This window comes from Cryptomeria japonica, chromosome 5, assembly GCF_030272615.1.
Source record: "Cryptomeria japonica chromosome 5, Sugi_1.0, whole genome shotgun sequence".
In the NCBI taxonomy this organism is placed as follows: domain Eukaryota; kingdom Viridiplantae; phylum Streptophyta; class Pinopsida; order Cupressales; family Cupressaceae; genus Cryptomeria; species Cryptomeria japonica.
Window position 1 is genome coordinate 67,934,835 of NC_081409.1, and position 17,975 is coordinate 67,952,809.

General features: G+C 35.2%; 1 protein-coding gene across 1 annotated transcript; it reads left to right on the plus strand.

Annotated features, from left to right (window-relative positions):
* The first annotated feature begins 2,606 nt into the window (after positions 1–2,606).
* On the plus strand, positions 2,607–16,841 carry LOC131032695 (aconitate hydratase, cytoplasmic). Its single transcript, XM_057963733.2, has 20 exons — positions 2,607–3,096; positions 3,822–3,926; positions 6,021–6,181; positions 6,300–6,392; positions 6,815–7,000; positions 7,142–7,303; positions 8,017–8,161; positions 8,326–8,468; positions 8,554–8,610; positions 8,695–8,774; positions 8,948–9,023; positions 13,138–13,323; positions 13,514–13,581; positions 13,781–13,899; positions 14,322–14,443; positions 14,568–14,666; positions 14,772–15,251; positions 15,870–15,968; positions 16,094–16,336; positions 16,503–16,841. Exons 1-20 carry the CDS (start codon positions 2,778–2,780, stop codon positions 16,575–16,577), a joined length of 3,018 nt encoding a protein of 1,005 aa, XP_057819716.1. The 5' UTR covers positions 2,607–2,777; the 3' UTR covers positions 16,578–16,841.
* Positions 16,842–17,975: the final 1,134 nt, after the last annotated feature.

The following is a 17,975-nucleotide window of genomic DNA, read 5'->3' on the forward strand; positions in this document are numbered from 1 at the left end:
TTTTCTTAATACGATCTTTTTTTTATAGAGATAAAATGCATTGATGTCACCTAGTACATTAAATTTACAACGATGAGACGAGTTATCAAGATTAATTTCTAGAATCTTAGGTATTTTGATGCCCAGGGATAGAGACATTAAAACCCTCGCATCCATATGTGTAAGTGGGTTCTTGCCTCATAAATTCTAACTATATTGCCCATCGACACAAACATCTAGGGTAAAAAGATCCACAAAAATGGAGGCACATTTTTTACTATAAGTCATCTAGGACTAGATAGTACCAAGATTTCATCATTTATGGCCTTTGAAATCTAGGCTAAGGCGCGAAAAATGCATTTTTGAATAGTCTAAAATTGTTTATTCACTACAATATTTTGAATTTCATGATTTTGAAAGAAAAATAGAAACAACCCCTTATGCACCATTCTATAGAATGCGACATGAATTCCTAGACGTGACATTCACGATCCATTCATCGATAAATCTACACGAGGGGAGTTTATTGGAGTTGACAGCCACCATAAATAGAACAATATTTTTAATCCTAACCATTTCCACTTTAATTGCATAATCCTTTTCACTGTTAGGTGAAATTGAGAGAACCTTAGGGTTAGTGGAAGGGCACTCACCTTCTCCTTCGCAATCCTCTTGCCCTTGTCCATTTTCGTCAAAGTTGTATACGCAAAATGTCATTGTAGTTCACTGGATACCACTTCTTTGAATGATTTATGAATGGTTTAATCCATTTTATTCTCATATTGCCCACTTGAGGGTCAATGGGGGGTATGGACCCTTGTCCATAACTCCTCTTGTACCCAAAGATGGTTAAAGTACAACTACATACAACCAAACAACATACTGACCAAACATACAACATAGGCAACCACAATGCATGTAGAGACAACAAATGATGAGAGAGCCTTGATGGGAAATCAAAGCACTTATGCATGTATACACACCTATGGAGGAGGATCAATCTCCTCCAATCGATGTCCAGATGCATCCTAGCACAAAGATCCCTCCACACACTAATCTCAAGATCCATTCCAAGAAACTTATAAACTCAAATACATAATTTTGATTACTATATTACAATATATATGCAGATAAATAAAGTAGAAGAATAAACAAATAAAAACATATAAAATAGATAAGTTATAACATGAAACAAAAGACACATCTTCATATTTGTTAATATATAATAGATACATTCCCTTCCCAAAATAAAGGAGATTAGCATTTATGTGAATTTCACCATTACAATTTATTCCTAAGCAATTTTATAAACTAACAATTGCACCTTTGTGTGCAATGAGTACGCCAAAAATGTTTGAAATGTTAATAATAATTGTTTTTGTCTATTCTTTGCATATTGAGAAGGGGGGAGAGTGAGAGAGACATGGATAAGGAGATAGAAATTTGGGATAGAGATAGAGATAGAGATAGAGATGGAGATGGAGATGAAGAAGGAGATAAAGAGATAGGGGAGAGGAATAGACAGAGATGAACGAAACAAATATATAGATAGGGGAATAGAGAGGGAAAGATAGAAAACAAAGATAGAGATATGATGCAATATATAGAGAGAGAGGTAGAGATATGAAAATATAACAAGATAAAAATAGGGGAGATATTAGAAGAAATATAGCTACTGCGAAACGATAACTTCCTCCATTACACACATTGCCTATCTTTAATGGTGAGAATCAAGTCAAATCGGTACGTTTGGAAGATGGGGATTAATCTTCTGTAACTTTTTTTTTTCTCTTTCATCTCTGATAACCAGCAGTGGGGTATCTGTGAGCTCCAAGAATGTCTCGAGACCATCCTCACTCTTCAATCTCATCTACCAATGTTTTGTCATGAGGAGGCCTGAAAGCTGGACAATTGCAAGATAGGGACAAAACATACTAACCAAACACACCACACATGCAACCACACCGCATGTAGAGACAACAAATGATGAGAGAGCCTTGATGGGAAAGCAAAGCACTTACGCATGTATGCACATCTATGGAGGAGGCTCGACCTCCTCTAGTCGATGTCCAAAAGCATCCTAACACAAAGATCTCTCCACACACACCAATCTCGAGATCCATTCCAAAAAACTTATAAACTTAAATACATAATTTTGATTACTATATATATATATATGCAGACAAATAAAGTAGAAGAATAAACAAATAAAAACATATAAAATAGATAAGTAATAACATGAAACAAAAGACACATCTTCACATTTGTTAATATATAATAAATATATTACTCTCCCGAAATAAAGGAGATTGGCATTTACGTGAATTTCACCATTACAATTTTTTTCCTAAACAATTTTATAAATAAGCTTCGTACATAAACATTTTTGTTAGCCCGTGAAGTATCCGTTAAAACGGAAGCTTGACTTATTTATATTAATAATAACTAATTACGGGGAAGGTGACCTCCACGTGGTCAGCCCACGCCGCCCTACCTTTTCGCCAAATTAAAAACCCCCAATTTAGCGCACGCGGGTGTTACCGAAACCTCTGCTAAATCTAGCGGCACCGAATTTTCCCCCAATACACCGCCTTGAAAAATCGCTACTGAATTTTTTTTATCATTTCTCTGTTAATTCACTGGAATTATTCTCCGCCTTTTTGGCAACGAAACGCTATAACATACGCACACGCAAGTATAATATTTCATCATCAATTTGTCTGGAAGCCTGGACCTCACTAACGGAGATTTTTAGAGGTGGTGGTTGTGGCGTTGTTTGTGTCTATCCATGAGCCAACATGCATATAATTGCTGCGGCTTCTCTCCTTAGAGCGACTCGAACCCCGGCCCTCTTTAGCACTAGTTTTGCCCGTGCAATTTGTACTGCCCCTTCAAATAATTTTCATTCGTCTCCTTTTCACTCTGTTGCTGCTCTTAGAGGGTTTCGAACTCCGGTTGTGGGGAGCGTCGAGAGTGCTCCTTTTTGGGCCGATCGGTCGCGTTACGAATCGCGGCGAGGGTTTTATTGCTGGAATAAGACTAGTTTTGGCTTGAGAGGTGCTGTTGCTTCTGCTGCTGCTGTTCTCAGCCCTGTCGAGCGCAAAATTTCCACCATGGGTAAGCGGAAATCAAAGTTAAAGGTTTTATTTTTTAATTTTGAATCTTTTTGAGAAATCTATACAAGGGGCAGATGCGTGCCTTGATGTTTGGAGTGGATTTGCTCTGTTTTTACAGTGATTTGAAACAAATCTATAGACGAAAATTCCGCCGATCCATATGTTTCTCATTTTTTTAAAGCTTTAAGATAAAATTGTACGTAGCACTTTATATTCTGGTACATCTGGTTTTCACTTATAGCTTTGAAGATTAAACTATGCTTTTAAGATTAAACTATGCATGACGTTTTATATTCCGATTAATCGGGTTTTCATTTTTTGATCTTTATCGTAAAATTATACAGAACACTCTACCTGCCGATACATCTGGTTGTCGTTTTATTTTAATAGCAAACTGTATATAAGCCTTTACATTCTGATCCATATTGTTATCATTGTTATCGTTTATGATAAAATCTACACACAACACTTAATATATGATATAACTTTGGTTTATAACTTTTTTTGCAAGAATTAGTCGTGTAGCTTGTTTTCTGCCGAATGATTTGTTTTGTAAGTTTTTTCGTAAGTAATTAGTATTAATTTAATAATAAAGTGATGAAAAGATAAAAGCAAACCTAATCACCAACTCTTTTTTCAGTAATTCTTTTTTAAGCTCTGCTTAGTCACATCTTATGATGTTATATCATTAACAATCCTTTGAAATTGCTTGATACGTTGGTGCAGCAACTGATAGTGCTTACAAAGACATCTTGACCAGCCTTCCTAAACCTGGTGGGGGCGAGTTTGGGAAGTACTATAGCCTAACGGCGCTCAATGATCCAAGGACAGGTATATTCATTGAGTTTTTGGCTTTTCAATTGAAAGTTTAATGACGGATTCTACTTTTGTGCTTACAAGCCACAAAATGTATGATCTTTCTTACAAACAAATAGGCTTGCCATACTTTTCAGATTACATATATATTTGTATGATGAAAGCATTTGTGTTTTATTTTTTGAGGGCCTACAAGTGGAGAATGCAACCTTTTGTAACAGTGTATTCGCAGTTCGGTTTTACTGTTGCTGCTTTGCATTCAACATTCTAGATATTTCTTTAATCAAATATAGTCCTTCTTGTTGCATTTCTGGATTGGTTTTAACTTTCATCATCTCTCTTTGGAAAAACACCCTTGATAATTTATCTGTACAACATGTTAATTTTGTTTTTTTGGGGTATCAAATTCATTTTGCATCTAGCCTGTGGGAATAAATTCATGGGCTTCACGCATTCACCTTTCTGTGCAGCTAGTGTTTTGTCGATTGATATCAGTATAGTGTTTTGTTGGTTGATATTATATACAGCACATTGTTTTGTCGGTTTATATTAAATGCAGCATAGTGTTTTGTTGATTGATATTCTACGCATCTTTCCTGACAGAGCAGATGCATGGTTTATCAAAGTTCTGTCGATTGAAATCATTTTGCACGTAGCCTGTGGGAATAAATGCATGGGCTTCACACATTGACGCTTCTGTGCATTTTGTGTTTTGTCAATTGATATGCGATGAAGCATAGTGTTTTGTTGATTGATATTATATGCTGGTAGTGTCTTGTTGATTGATATACTATGCATCTTTCTTGTCAAAGTAAATGCATGGTTTTACCTCATCGCATGAAAATGAATATCTCAACCCGCTTCCTTATCTAAGGTGCTTGCTGCAGTTGATGATATTCATTTCAGACTGCAGACCTTTTTTATAGTGCTTTTTGTTGAATTTTTGAATTGGCTAATTTTATCCATATATTTTTTTGATGGTAAATGGACATCCTTGATTATTTACCTCTAAAACACACATTTGTCAATTGATATCATTTTGCATCTAGCCTTTGGGACTAAATGCCAGGTTTACCCCGCGTGCTGGTGTTTCTGTGAAGTATAAGTTTCTTGCCACAATATTACATTGTGTTTTTCCTGTCAGAGTAAATTCATAGTTCACTTTACAGTGACCAAAATTGGTATTTCAATCGGCTTCCTTGTTAAGGTGCTTGCTATAGTTGACTAACTATTCATATTAGACTGTAGACCTTTTCATGTTTTTTTTTGCTGAATTTTTGGCATGCATATTTTGAGCCATTTATTTATTTTGCTTGTAAAGTTCTCCTTGTGGGGTGATCTTTGGTTTAGAAGTTGCAACCTGAGGAGTATCTTTTTTGTTAATCTCACTTTGGAGTTTGGACTTTAAACCTGGCCTTGTTTGTTGGGGTATGCTACATCCAGTAAGTTGGATATGATAGTTTATCCATTTTCAACACTTTATATCATGTCTCGTCTTTTGAATTCCCAGACTGTTACCATTTGATCTCATCTCATTCAGGCACATTGGATCCATCATTCTACTGAACTTACTGTTGGAACACGTTTGCCATTGCGCCAAAAGATTGACTTGTTAAATGGCCGATACAAATGCCAGAGATAAATGGAGGATCCATGGGAGGTGGTTAGTCCATGTTCCAAAGCCAAAGGGGGATGCTGGCGATTAGGCCAACAATCCCCCCTCCCCTCAGTGTCATCCGAGGGGATTTGAACCCGTGATTCGGCTCTGATACCAATTGTTGGAACACGTTTGCCATAGCACCAAAAGATTGACCTATTAACGCTCGATACAAATGCCAGAGATAAATGGATCCACAGGAGGTTAGTCCATGTCCCAAATCCAAAGGGGAATGCTGGTGATTAGTCCAACACTTACTCCATGTCAGAAAAAATTCAAAGCCCAAAAAACTTTTTGATCTACCGTCTATATAAGAACTCAAAAGTTATTTCTATTTTGTAGGAAAGTAAGTTTATTTTATTTTATTTTATATCAATATTCAAGAAAAAGAAAAAATAATTCATGACTAATACTTATAATTCTGCTTAATTTCTTTATTTGCCTGTTTGCAGATAAGCTTCCTTATTCTATTAGAATTCTTCTTGAGTCAGCCATTCGCAACTGCGATAATTTTCAGGTAACTAAAGCTGATGTGGAGAAAATTCTTGACTGGGAAAATTCAGCTCCAAAGCAAGTTGAAATTCCTTTTAAGCCTGCTCGTGTTATTCTTCAGGTAATATAACATATATGGCTGCCTTATGCCTGTTCTCAAAAGTTAGTGTCCTTTATTTTAGATCTTCAGATGGTCTTTTCTAGAAGTTTGGCTTTTCAGTAACTATTGTGCTTTTCAGGATTTCACTGGTGTTCCGGCAGTTGTCGATCTTGCTAGCATGCGAGATGGAATGAAACAGCTTGGTGGTGATACTACCAAGATCAATCCCTTGGTAGGTGTTTCTGATTTTTGCTGCAGCAAAGCTTGAATTTTTCTGCTTAGTGGACATGTTTATCGAACAGTTGCATTTTTGCGTGATAGATGGTATCAAGATGTTTTCTTGTCATTTTTTCTGTTTCTATTTTCAAACAATTCTAATACATTGTATGATGGAAAGATTACCAGTGTTGGCTGTTGAAGATTACTATTTAATTATGATTGCTTTGTTTTTGCTGTTTCTTTCAGTTTTCATTACCTTAAATTCTTCTTTAGATTTATATTTTTTAACCATTTTTCCTGTTATTGATGGAATTCTTTCTTCTTTACCTTAAATTCTTCTTTAGATTTATATTTTTTTAACCATTTTTCCTGGTATTGATGATATTTTTTCTTCTTTATGCCAGCTATTGATATTTTTCTATTTTTTGTTTGCAGATACCTGTGGATCTTGTTGTTGACCACTCAGTGCAGGTCGATGTGGCAAGGTCTGAAAATGCATTGCAACTTAACATGGAACATGAATTCAATCGCAATAAGGAAAGGTTTGGTTTTCTGAAGTGGGGCTCATCTGCATTTAACAACATGCTTGTTGTTCCTCCAGGTTCTGGTATTGTCCACCAGGTAAAAGGCTTGAGCTTTGCAGATATAATATTTGGAAATTTGTTTTGAACTGATTTTATCTCTCTTAAGTTTCAGTTCTACATTAGATGGTACAGATCTGCTGTTAGTTTTACCATCTGAATAATATTATGAACATTCCAGGTCAACTTGGAGTATCTGGGAAGGGTTGTATTTAATACCAATGGCTTACTGTATCCTGATAGCGTTGTTGGAACGGATTCGCACACAACTATGATTGATGGATTAGGTGTTGCTGGGTGGGGAGTTGGAGGGATTGAAGCAGAGTCTGCCATGCTTGGCCAGGTATTTTGGTTAAACATTTATTTGCTATACATTTTTACGTTATTAATAAAGTATATTGTTCAGATTTTTGTTTATTATGGAATTGCCAAGTGTAATGGTGTCAAACCTAGAAGTTTAATATGGTGTTTGTAAATTGATAATATTTGTTCAACCCATTATAATTGAACAAAAATGACACGGGTCTGGAGGGAGAGCTAGTTCATGTCATTTTGTTATATATTTTTTTTCTGATTAATTAGTGAGGGTTTTTTTTATGAGGCATACACCTCATACAAATTGTCCACCAAGGACTGGCAGGTCCACTACACGACTTATAATTCTATACATTGCCTGCTAAGGGCCAATACACCCACCATGGGCCTTAACTTTGGGAACACTGCTGTACCATTCACTTTGATTCTGCGATGTAACTTTGAGGATTCAATCTTAGGTCTCTGACTTGAGATCTCAATGGCTTTGCCATATAAGCAGTGCCATTGACCATGATGTGAGATTCTTAATAACACAACAGATATGTAACAGACTAATAGGTGTTAGCAACTGGTTTCTGAATTAGCCTTACTTAAATAATAGCTTAAAACCAGTAATTATGAACCACATGGCAGGCAGAAACTAGCAGATAATGTATTACACTGGTGGAATAACAATGTTCTTACTTGTTTATTTGTTGTTTATTTGTGATGCTAGCTGTCATTGCCTTTTCTTTTGTGCAGCCAATGTCTATGGTACTTCCTGGTGTTGTCGGTTTCAAATTGATGGGCAGCTTGAAAAATGGAGTGACGGCCACAGATTTGGTTTTAACTGTCACTCAAATGCTGAGGAAACATGGTGTTGTCGGAAAGTTTGTTGAATTTTATGGTAAGTTTACTGTAGTTCTTTTGTATCCTTAGTCTCTTTTGTGATGTTTCATTTTTTGCAAGTTATGAAGCTTTACTAACTGTGGAATATCTTGTAGTTGATTTGATTTATGGCATGCTTTGATTGTGTGTGTGGTTAATTGTCACTTAATTTATTCAATTTAGGTGATGGTATGGGTAAATTGTCACTTGCTGATCGAGCAACTATTGCAAACATGTCTCCTGAATATGGAGCAACCATGGGATTCTTCCCTGTAGATCATGTGACTTTGGAGTATTTGAAATTGACTGGTCGTAGTGATGAGACAGTGAGTATTTATAATTTTAAATTTTTAGTTCTACAAAAAATTATTCCTTTGTTAGCTGCTAATGCTACATATTTGTCAACCGCAGATAATTATGATTGAGGCTTATCTTCGTGCAAATAGAATGTTTGTGGACTATAATGAGGTAGGTTGTTTATTATTTTCTATTTAATTTGAATTTTAATGGATTCCACATGTTGTCTGCACGCACTGAGTTGTGTGACTACAGCCACAAGTAGAGAGAATTTATTCATCCTATCTGGAATTGGATCTCTCGGCTGTTGAACCTTGTATCTCAGGTCCAAAACGGTGAGTGTATTGTAGCTGCATTCATGGTTTATTGGCCAATTTCATTTTGATATCATTTCCTTTTTAGAAAGAGAAAAAAAGTTGTTCAAATGTCATATTGGAATGTTGTATTTAAAGCATTGTCAGTAACTTGAGTTGGTTAAATGTCATATTTTAGTGGTGTCTTGTTGCAGACCACACGATCGGGTTACTCTGAAGGAAATGAAGGCAGACTGGCATGCATGCCTGGACAGCAAGGTTGGGTTTAAGGTGAGATTAATAGTTTTGCTTTTACCTTCTATCATAGTCAATCATTTCAATGCATAAGCTGGGTAGCTTTTTTTATTGTTATCCTTGACCAGATCCTTAAGTTTTAAGCCTAGTACGATTGATATCTCTGGTCTTGTGTTTTGAGACTCTTTTTTCCTGTATGTTAATTTTGAAAAATTGCTCTCTCTTGGTCTCCTGTTTTGAGGTGGTCTCTATTCTCCAGGAGGTTAGTGCTGAACCTTTTCTTCAAATGAGATGTAATGCCCAAGACAACCCATAGGCAAATCTTGCAAAAACACAACTAACAGATTCCATTTGCTACACCAAATGTAGTACTTATCAGCGATGCAACATGTGCACAGACACAGCTTGTAGTTGTCATGCATTTCTACACCAACCACAAATACCCAACATGTGCAGCAGGAATGTGTAAGCAAACATGTACAAAGAGGGGGCGCATCTCCTTAAGGAAAGATGGCTCACATCTTAATGTCGAACATTCACATGACAAGAAAACTAAGGAAGAAATGCCATAATGTGTATAACATACAATAAGAGTGACATCTTCCACATGTTCACTCTTCCAAGAAACTATGTGAATGTGAGAAAATAGGACTATGCTGCCCCAACAATAATGCAAGGAAGCATGCTGAACACTAAAACATAAAGAAGACAGTGTTTTCTTAACATCATAAATGAGATAGTAGCACATGCACATAGTAAACCTTAGTTCTTTTGAAAATTTCAAGCTTAATTTGGAAAATAAAACTTTGTTTGCCACACTATTGTTTCGGGAGAGAGTAAGTGATAACATAAGAATAGAAATAAGATAACATTCTGATTCCTAATTGTTCATAGGATTACACATATAGATTCATTTAGAAAGAACATTCTTTGCCTCATTTATTTTTAATTTAGACATTTGAATCAACTCCCATTTTGATTGTATTATTAACTCAAGACTGAGAGACCATGATAAATATATACTCAATTCACCATTTATCTAAAATGTTCTTTTCAACAAGATATCATTTCTTAACAATTTGTGCAAATGAAAAGGATTCAGGAGTCATACAAGTACACAATGAAAAACCTTCGCTATGCCAATATTAGAATTACTGAGTCATACAACTACACAATGAAAAATCATCACACTGCCAATATTAGAATTACCAGCAACAAATGACAACTAAAGAACACTGTAATAGAGGGTACTGGGCAGACAAACCCAGAGTTGGTTCTTAGAGGTGAAGAGTCTGGTTGCATTGGTATGGTCAGTATTTCAATGTACTAGTTGCCATTGCAGATTAGAGGACCCCAATACAGTCCAAGTTGTTACAGTCAAAATATGATCTAATGCATGTTTTTGGTCACTGGATGCCACAGCAAAACCCCAGTTGCTCCTGCATTGCAGGGGTCTCCACCTTGATTTCCATGATTTATCCAAAACACATAGGAAAACAAAAAATTCAAAAATATTTTTGACAACAAGTCTTGTATTTGGCCAAGCTAGGTTCTGAGACTGAAAGCTTTATCCTTTCACATGATTATGGTTTTTAACTGAAGGTGAAGATCTACATAAAGGCAATCAATCTATTGCAACTTAGAGATTTTTCAAACAAAACTAAACCAAAACCTCATTTTGAAACATAAGAAATGGAATCTTGCTACAAATTTCATTACAATTTGAAGCATAATTTGAAGATGTAATGCTTTACAACTTTGGTACAACCATTTTACCCCACAAGAGAATTCTTCAAGGTATCAAGTTGAGCTCCAAGCTCCAATCTTTAAGCCAATTGGAGAAATAGCTACCTCCAGACCATATTGTATTGTAGACATCAATCCTCTTGCTATGGAGAGTAATACATGAATTCATTTTTCAAATATCACAAAAAGAAGACATATTTTGGACATGATGTAAAGACATAAGAAAACATGGATTCAAAGTATATCACATTGAATCACTCTTATAACAAGGAGTGCCTTTTGCTACTATAACAAGGAGTGCCTTTTGCTAAGAGGCACTCCATAACCGCTAACAAGAGTAAGGATGTTCTCCCGAGGATCTCAAGAAACCAATAACACATTCTCTTAAGGTCACATGAACCACATAACACATCCTCTGAAGGATTGTAATATGAATGTCCTCTCAAGGATGTGAAACAAGAATATCCTATCTAAGACGGTAAACATCCAAATTTACCTATACTTATTTGACCAAATGAAAACACCAACTCATTCTTGAGCTTAAAATATTTATCTTTCGAATGTAGGAAACATAATGATACACTCCTCGCCTTCTAGCATCCCTATTTAAACCCTTAAACATGTCAAGGTCTTCAAACAGGAGGGTGCTTCTCAACAAGGTAAAGAAGCACATAATCATGCAAGTAATATCCTTCAATTACTTGTAGCCAAGCATACTTGTACAGAATGAAAATGAACAACTTTTTGAGACTTCATTTTCATATCCTCACATTTCTTCTCAAGGATAGCGAAAAGAAAGAGAGAATAAGCTTTTAAACAAACTCATGGCACACATAAGTAATCTGAAACACATCTTTTTCATACATAAATAAGAGATACGTGATAAGGAATACTAAACAAGCAATAGTATTCTATGTTTGCCAAATTCTCAAGTTGAATAATGGATCCCAAAACAAGGGAATCCCTTCCAAAACATAGAGAATGGTTTAAAGAAAGGGAATCCCTTGTAATGTATTCTCTTCCAATTGCAATATGACACCTGTCTGTCCTCACCCAATCAGCAACTCAAGGTCATAAAGCTACTTCCAAAGTTGAAATTTTTTACACACACTTGAATGCACTTCCAAATTTAATCAAAGTTCTTACAAAACATCTATGATGCCAACCCATGTGGACTTCACATGGCTTTGTAAGAAATTATTAGATGTTTTGTAAGAACTTTGATTAAATTTGTAAGAGCATTCAAGTGCATTAAATTTCTTACAAAGCCATGTGAAGTCCACATGGGTTGGCATCATTCACCCAAGCAGGAGTGGGGAATACTCCACCCTCACCATTAATGATCCTCATAAATGTTTGACACATAAGGGAGTCTGTATAGCTACGTAAGGTTTTCTAGAATGCTCTAGACACTTCCATACATTTTAACTGTAACCAAAAGGTCATCTTTCACCTACAATATTAAGAAAATATTATTTTATTACCTCTCTAAAAAGCCTATTCCCCACAAATACGAGTTTGCATTTATTTTAATTAATTTCACATCCACAAAAAATCAAGACTCGCTCCAAGATTATGTGGACATTAATATAAACATACATAGGGTCTTGTCATCCTACAAAGTGGATTGAGGCAATGGGTAATCCATGTATTAACTTCCCTGTGCCTCCTGTTGGCTTATCCTTCTACCATATACACCCAACACAAACATTAAAGTTTATTGCTGAAAAAGCTGATACATAAGTAGAATTAAGAAAGGAGCACACAATAACATGCAAGATATCACATATCTAGTTATCCCAAATAATGAATTGAAAACATCCCACAAAAATCACATTCATAGAATGGATTCTCCAATTCATGTAATAAATGAGGACATCTAAATATATGATAAGCAAGACATCTCGAGATTATGTGCACTTATCAAATCTCAAGTGCATATCATAACAATTTTCTAACATAGGATACAAATCATTTATAAATATACTATCCATTGCAAACTCCATAAAATTCTTAAAGCGTGATAATCAAATAAGTAGGGTTAGTCAACCTATAATCAAGTTTATTTAATTAAATCAATTAACCACATAAGAAATAATAATGATCATAACATGATCTCACATAAGTATAATATCTTAGAAAGTACTGAGCATATATTCATCTTGAATCATCGAATAATAAGAGCCAATAATCATATAATCATGTGTAAGAGTATCATCATAGGATCAAAGTAATAAAATTATATTATGATGAAAATAATAAGGATTTAAAAAGCTTTACATGAGATAGAAATTGTGTCTATAATGTACATTTGTGTACGTTCCATTTTCCCTTGACATCTTTTTTTTCCTTACTTTTTAATAGTTTGTCTTTGTTATAATCATCTGTTAATTTGTGTCTACAGGGTTTTGCCATCCCTAAAGATGCTCAAGTTAAGGTTGCAAAGTTCACATACAATGGCATGCCTGCTGAAATGAAGCATGGTGATGTTGTAATAGCAGCTATAACAAGTTGTACAAACACTTCAAATCCAAATGTGATGCTTGGAGCTGCACTTGTTGCAAAGAAAGCTTTAGATTTAGGTCTCGAGGTATGTGGTTCATTTTTTGTGCTCTTTTGAATGTTTTTCTCAAAGTTCACTTGTCAAGTCTTCCATTTGAAATGTGTGATAATTCTAAAGTTTACTTTATAGTCACTGGTCGTTAGGGTGTATTTTTTTGGTCCATTATGCAATTAATTACGATTGGATTTTCAAGTCTGCATATACTTATATTTTTCAGGTAAAGCCATGGATTAAGACAAGCCTTGCTCCAGGGTCTGGAGTTGTTACAAAATACTTACAACAGAGGTATTTTGGATGTCCGAGTGTGGTGATTTTTTGTATGGTTGTAGGAAATGTAAATTATGATTTAAGCTACCATTACAGTCATTTTTTCACATTCCAGAATTTAATCTGGAAAAATTTAAAAAGCATGATTTAGTTTTAAACTGTCTTTATTGTATCATTCTTTTACTTTGCTTAACTCTATTTAGCTGGGTCTTTACAGTGGCCTTCAGCAGTATTTAGATCGTCAAGGTTTCCAGCTTGTTGGATATGGATGTACGACATGCATTGGAAACTCTGGAGATCTTCATGAATCAGTGAGCGCAGCTATTACAGATAATGGTTAGTTTATCATTTGGGTTTGAAAGTGTTTTCAAAGTTTTGGTTGCTTGAAGCTTTGTTTCTTTGCATATATTGCAGATTTAAATGTGCTTTACTTTTAAAAAAATGTGAATATTTTATCTTTTTTTGTCAGTATTGTTTTGAAAGTTTGTTTTGTGCATTTTTAGCAATGGCAGTGTTTGAGAAGAAATCATAAGGTTTTGAGAAACTGTTTTTACATGCCTCATGAAATTTTCTCTCTCCATTTTATCTTCATTTTATCAAATATAATTGTTCAATGCTTCAGATGCTAATTTTTTGGCCTTGGGGCTACCTTTGTGTTTTGGTTGAGTGAAAGCTCTTTTGCCTTTTTACCTGTCGGGGATTTATGGCGTAGTATACCGTCTTGTAATCATTTCTTACCATTTATTGCTTTCTTTCAGATATAGTTGCTGCAGCTGTTCTTTCTGGAAATAGAAACTTTGAAGGGCGTGTTCATCCCCTGACTCGAGCAAATTACCTTGCTTCACCTCCACTTGTGGTTGCCTATGCTCTTGCTGGCACTGTAAGTTTTGATCAGCGAAAGTTACTGTTTTACTACTACATGTTTACATGTTTAATAGTATAGATATAATGCAGACTTGGAATGTTATGATCTAGAGTTGGAATACGTTATCTTTGATTTGTAGGTTGACATCGACTTTGAGACAGAACCCATTGGTATTGGGAAGGATGGGAAAAATGTTTACTTAAGGGATATTTGGCCTTCAACTGAGGAAATAGCAAAGGTTGGTAGCTAGTTCGCAAATACACTAGTTCAAGATGGTGGTCAATCTTTCAGACATACAAGATGAAGCATGCTCAATCACTCACAATTTTGGGATGCCATGCAGGTTGTTGAATCCTCTGTTCTACCGGACATGTTTAAGCTTACCTACCAAACAATTACACAAGGGAACCCAATGTGGAACCAGCTTTCTGTTCCAGGGGGCACTTTGTATACATGGGATCCAAAGTCCACTTACATTCACGACCCTCCGTATTTCAAGGGGATGACAATGACTCCTCCTGGTCCACATGGGGTGAAGGATGCATATTGCCTCCTCAACTTTGGGGACAGCATAACAACAGATCATATTTCTCCTGCTGGAAACATTCACAAAGATAGTCCAGCGGCAAGGTATCTAATGGAACGTGGGGTAGACAGGAGAGATTTTAATTCTTATGGAAGTCGTCGAGGAAATGATGAAATCATGGCTAGGGGAACATTTGCAAATATCCGCTTAGTTAACAAACTTTTGAATGGTGAAGTTGGGCCCAAGACTGTACATATCCCCACTGGAGAGAAGCTATCTGTGTTTGATGCAGCAATGGTGAGTTTCCTAGGTTCTTCAGCTCATTCTTAATAATAAGATGTTTTAAAGAGTGATGATTTTTGCTGTAGCACATTTTAGGAAAGCTCTTCTGGATTTTGTGTAATAGTTATGCAACATTTCAAGTCTCATCCCAAATTTTGGTTTAGAAATTATGAAGTTAATACATGTAGATTAAAATTATGTAGACTAAAAAGGTGATGTCTTGACATTGCTGATGTTATTAATGTTCTTAATGCTTAATATTAAATTTATAAAGGACTATAGTCTTAATGTAGTTTGATGAAATTGAATTAATCATTATGATACAAAGAGATTGATATATAGTTAAAAGAAATTTAGTAGAGGAAAAATTGAAAGGAATTGAGAGACAAAATAAATTTATAAGTGAAGTCTTTTTGCAGTTAGGTACGTAAAGAAGAGATGGGGTTAAATTAATTTTAGTTAGAAATAATTTTTTCGTTAGAATATGGGTAGTTTCTATATTAACATTATTGGGTTAAAATTCAATTTTAAGTGCATCTTTATCCAACCTGTTGTGTTATTGTTTGGATTTAGCTGGGACTTTATCTATGTGTTTTTTTTTTGGTTTCTAACTTTCCAATTCATTGTTTGTAGAAATACAAAAATGAAGGGCATGATACAATTGTTCTTGCTGGAGCTGAATATGGCAGTGGAAGTTCTCGAGATTGGGCTGCAAAGGGCCCCATGTTACTGGTTTGACTTTCTCTTATACCATCCTTAATATCTGTCTTTTTTGAGCTTAATTTTCGTCTATTGTTATCATATAAATTGCCGAATGCCAATTATTTCTGAATCTTATGTATTATTTTCTAAATCAGGGTGTAAAAGCTGTAATTTCAAAGAGCTTTGAGCGCATTCATCGTAGCAATTTGGTTGGTATGGGTATTATTCCATTGTGCTTCAAACCTGGTGAGGATGCAGATTCACTTGGCCTTACCGGGCATGAGAGATACACAATAGATCTTCCTAGTGACATCAGTCAAATCAAGCCAGGTCAAGATGTTAGTGTCACGACAGACACTGGAAAGTCATTCACCTGTGTTTCACGGTTTGATACACAGGTATACAATATACCTGGTTATTATCTTGCTTGTTATATGAAGGCAAATAGCAATGGTCCTTTCTCACTTGTTGCTCGTAAAGCATTCTTTTTTTACAGTCTTCTATGATCTTATTCCAGATCAAAGTGGCCCATTGATATATGCATGATTGGTTGACATCTTACAGGTTGAGTTGGTGTACTTTGACCATGGAGGCATTCTTCCATATGTGATCAGGCAGCTGGTTAGCAATCAGCAGTAGACTGTTGGTCTTATTGGATTGCTGTTCGAAATGTTGGATAGGACTCCCCTCGTTCAAATTTTTACATTGCGGTTAGAATAATGTGCATTAGAATATGCACAGTTTTATCCAAAAGGGATTTTTTTCCGCTTGAGTCTATTATTAATGGAATCTCTTATTCAATTACTGTTCACCAGTTACTGATATCGGATAAAAGAGCCTTCTTATGAAGGTGTTTTTTGAACTGGAAACATAATTTGGCTGTATAAGTAGCAAGTGGTTTTGGATTCCTCTCTCATAATGTGTATCGTGAAATATTCTTTCTCAGATTATTTGTCCAGTAGGTGCATAACCAGCATAGCATTAAAAAGTATAAAATTCTTTGCTTGAATGAAAATATTAAGGTATTAGAATGTTTTGTTGGTTTCAGGAGATCTAGTGATATCTGTAATACTGCAAAAAATTAGTGTTTTGAGCAAGCTGGTAAGTTCTTTAGTATCATTAAGTTTTATGCATTTTAGTTCTATTTGAAGTTATCTGATATTGATTCGTATGAATACATGATGTTTTAAAGCCATTTGGGACTATTGTCCTTTTATCGTGTTCTAGATTCTAAAATTGTAGTGGGCATTATGGTTCTTCCCTCTACTTGACCATCCCTCTTGATTTGCCCTTGTTTACAGTACATATAATCCATTATGATTTTGAATAATTGTTTGTTCTATGGTCCTGCTGTAGGCTTGCTTAGTGGCAAGAAGATTACCATTAATTCATGTGAACCTTGCAAGGTAGGTACTTGCATGCCCATATGACAAACTTTGGATGTGATGTTTGGTTGATTTCATTTTGATGTTTAAGTTTTACATATGGTCGACTATGGTTGGATGTTTGTTCGTATTAAGGTCTCGCTGTAGGTTTGCTTACTGGCAAGAAGTGAGCATAAATTAAATGTACTTTTGCAAGGAAGGTACTTTTTGGATATGATCTTTGGTTGATTTCATTTTGATGTTTATGTTTCACATATAGTCAACTACTATGGTTGGATGTTTGTTCGTATTAAGGTCTTGCTGTAGGTTTGCTTACTGGCAAGAAGTGACCATAAATTAAATGTACTTTTGCAAGGAAGGTACTTGTATGACCTTATGACGAACTTTGGATATGATGTTTGGTTGATTTCAATTTGATGTTTAGGTTTTACATATGGTTGACTATGGTTGGATCTTTGTTTCTATTAAGGTCTTGCTGTAGGTTTGCTTACTGGCAAGAAGTGACCATAAAACAAATGTACTTTTGCAAGGAAGGTACTTGAATGACCTTAAGGTTGAATTTTGATGCAAAATTGAATATTTGCTGATTTAGAAACCATTAGAAGTATTGGCATATTTTATTGTTTCTGATGGAATTTATCCTTTAAAATTA

What these genes read in the sequence shown, in the direction of transcription:
- LOC131032695 (XM_057963733.2), top strand. Translation starts at nt 2,778, where the DNA reads ATGCATATAATTGCTGCGGCTTCTCTCCTTAGAGCGACTCGAACCCCG. An exon ending in AAAGTTTGTTGAATTTTATG is followed by an intron (nt 8,162 to 8,325) that starts GTAAGTTTACTG and finishes TATTCAATTTAG; the next exon opens with GTGATGGTATGGGTAAATTG. An exon ending in ACAAAATACTTACAACAGAG is followed by an intron (nt 13,582 to 13,780) that starts GTATTTTGGATG and finishes GGGTCTTTACAG; the next exon opens with TGGCCTTCAGCAGTATTTAG.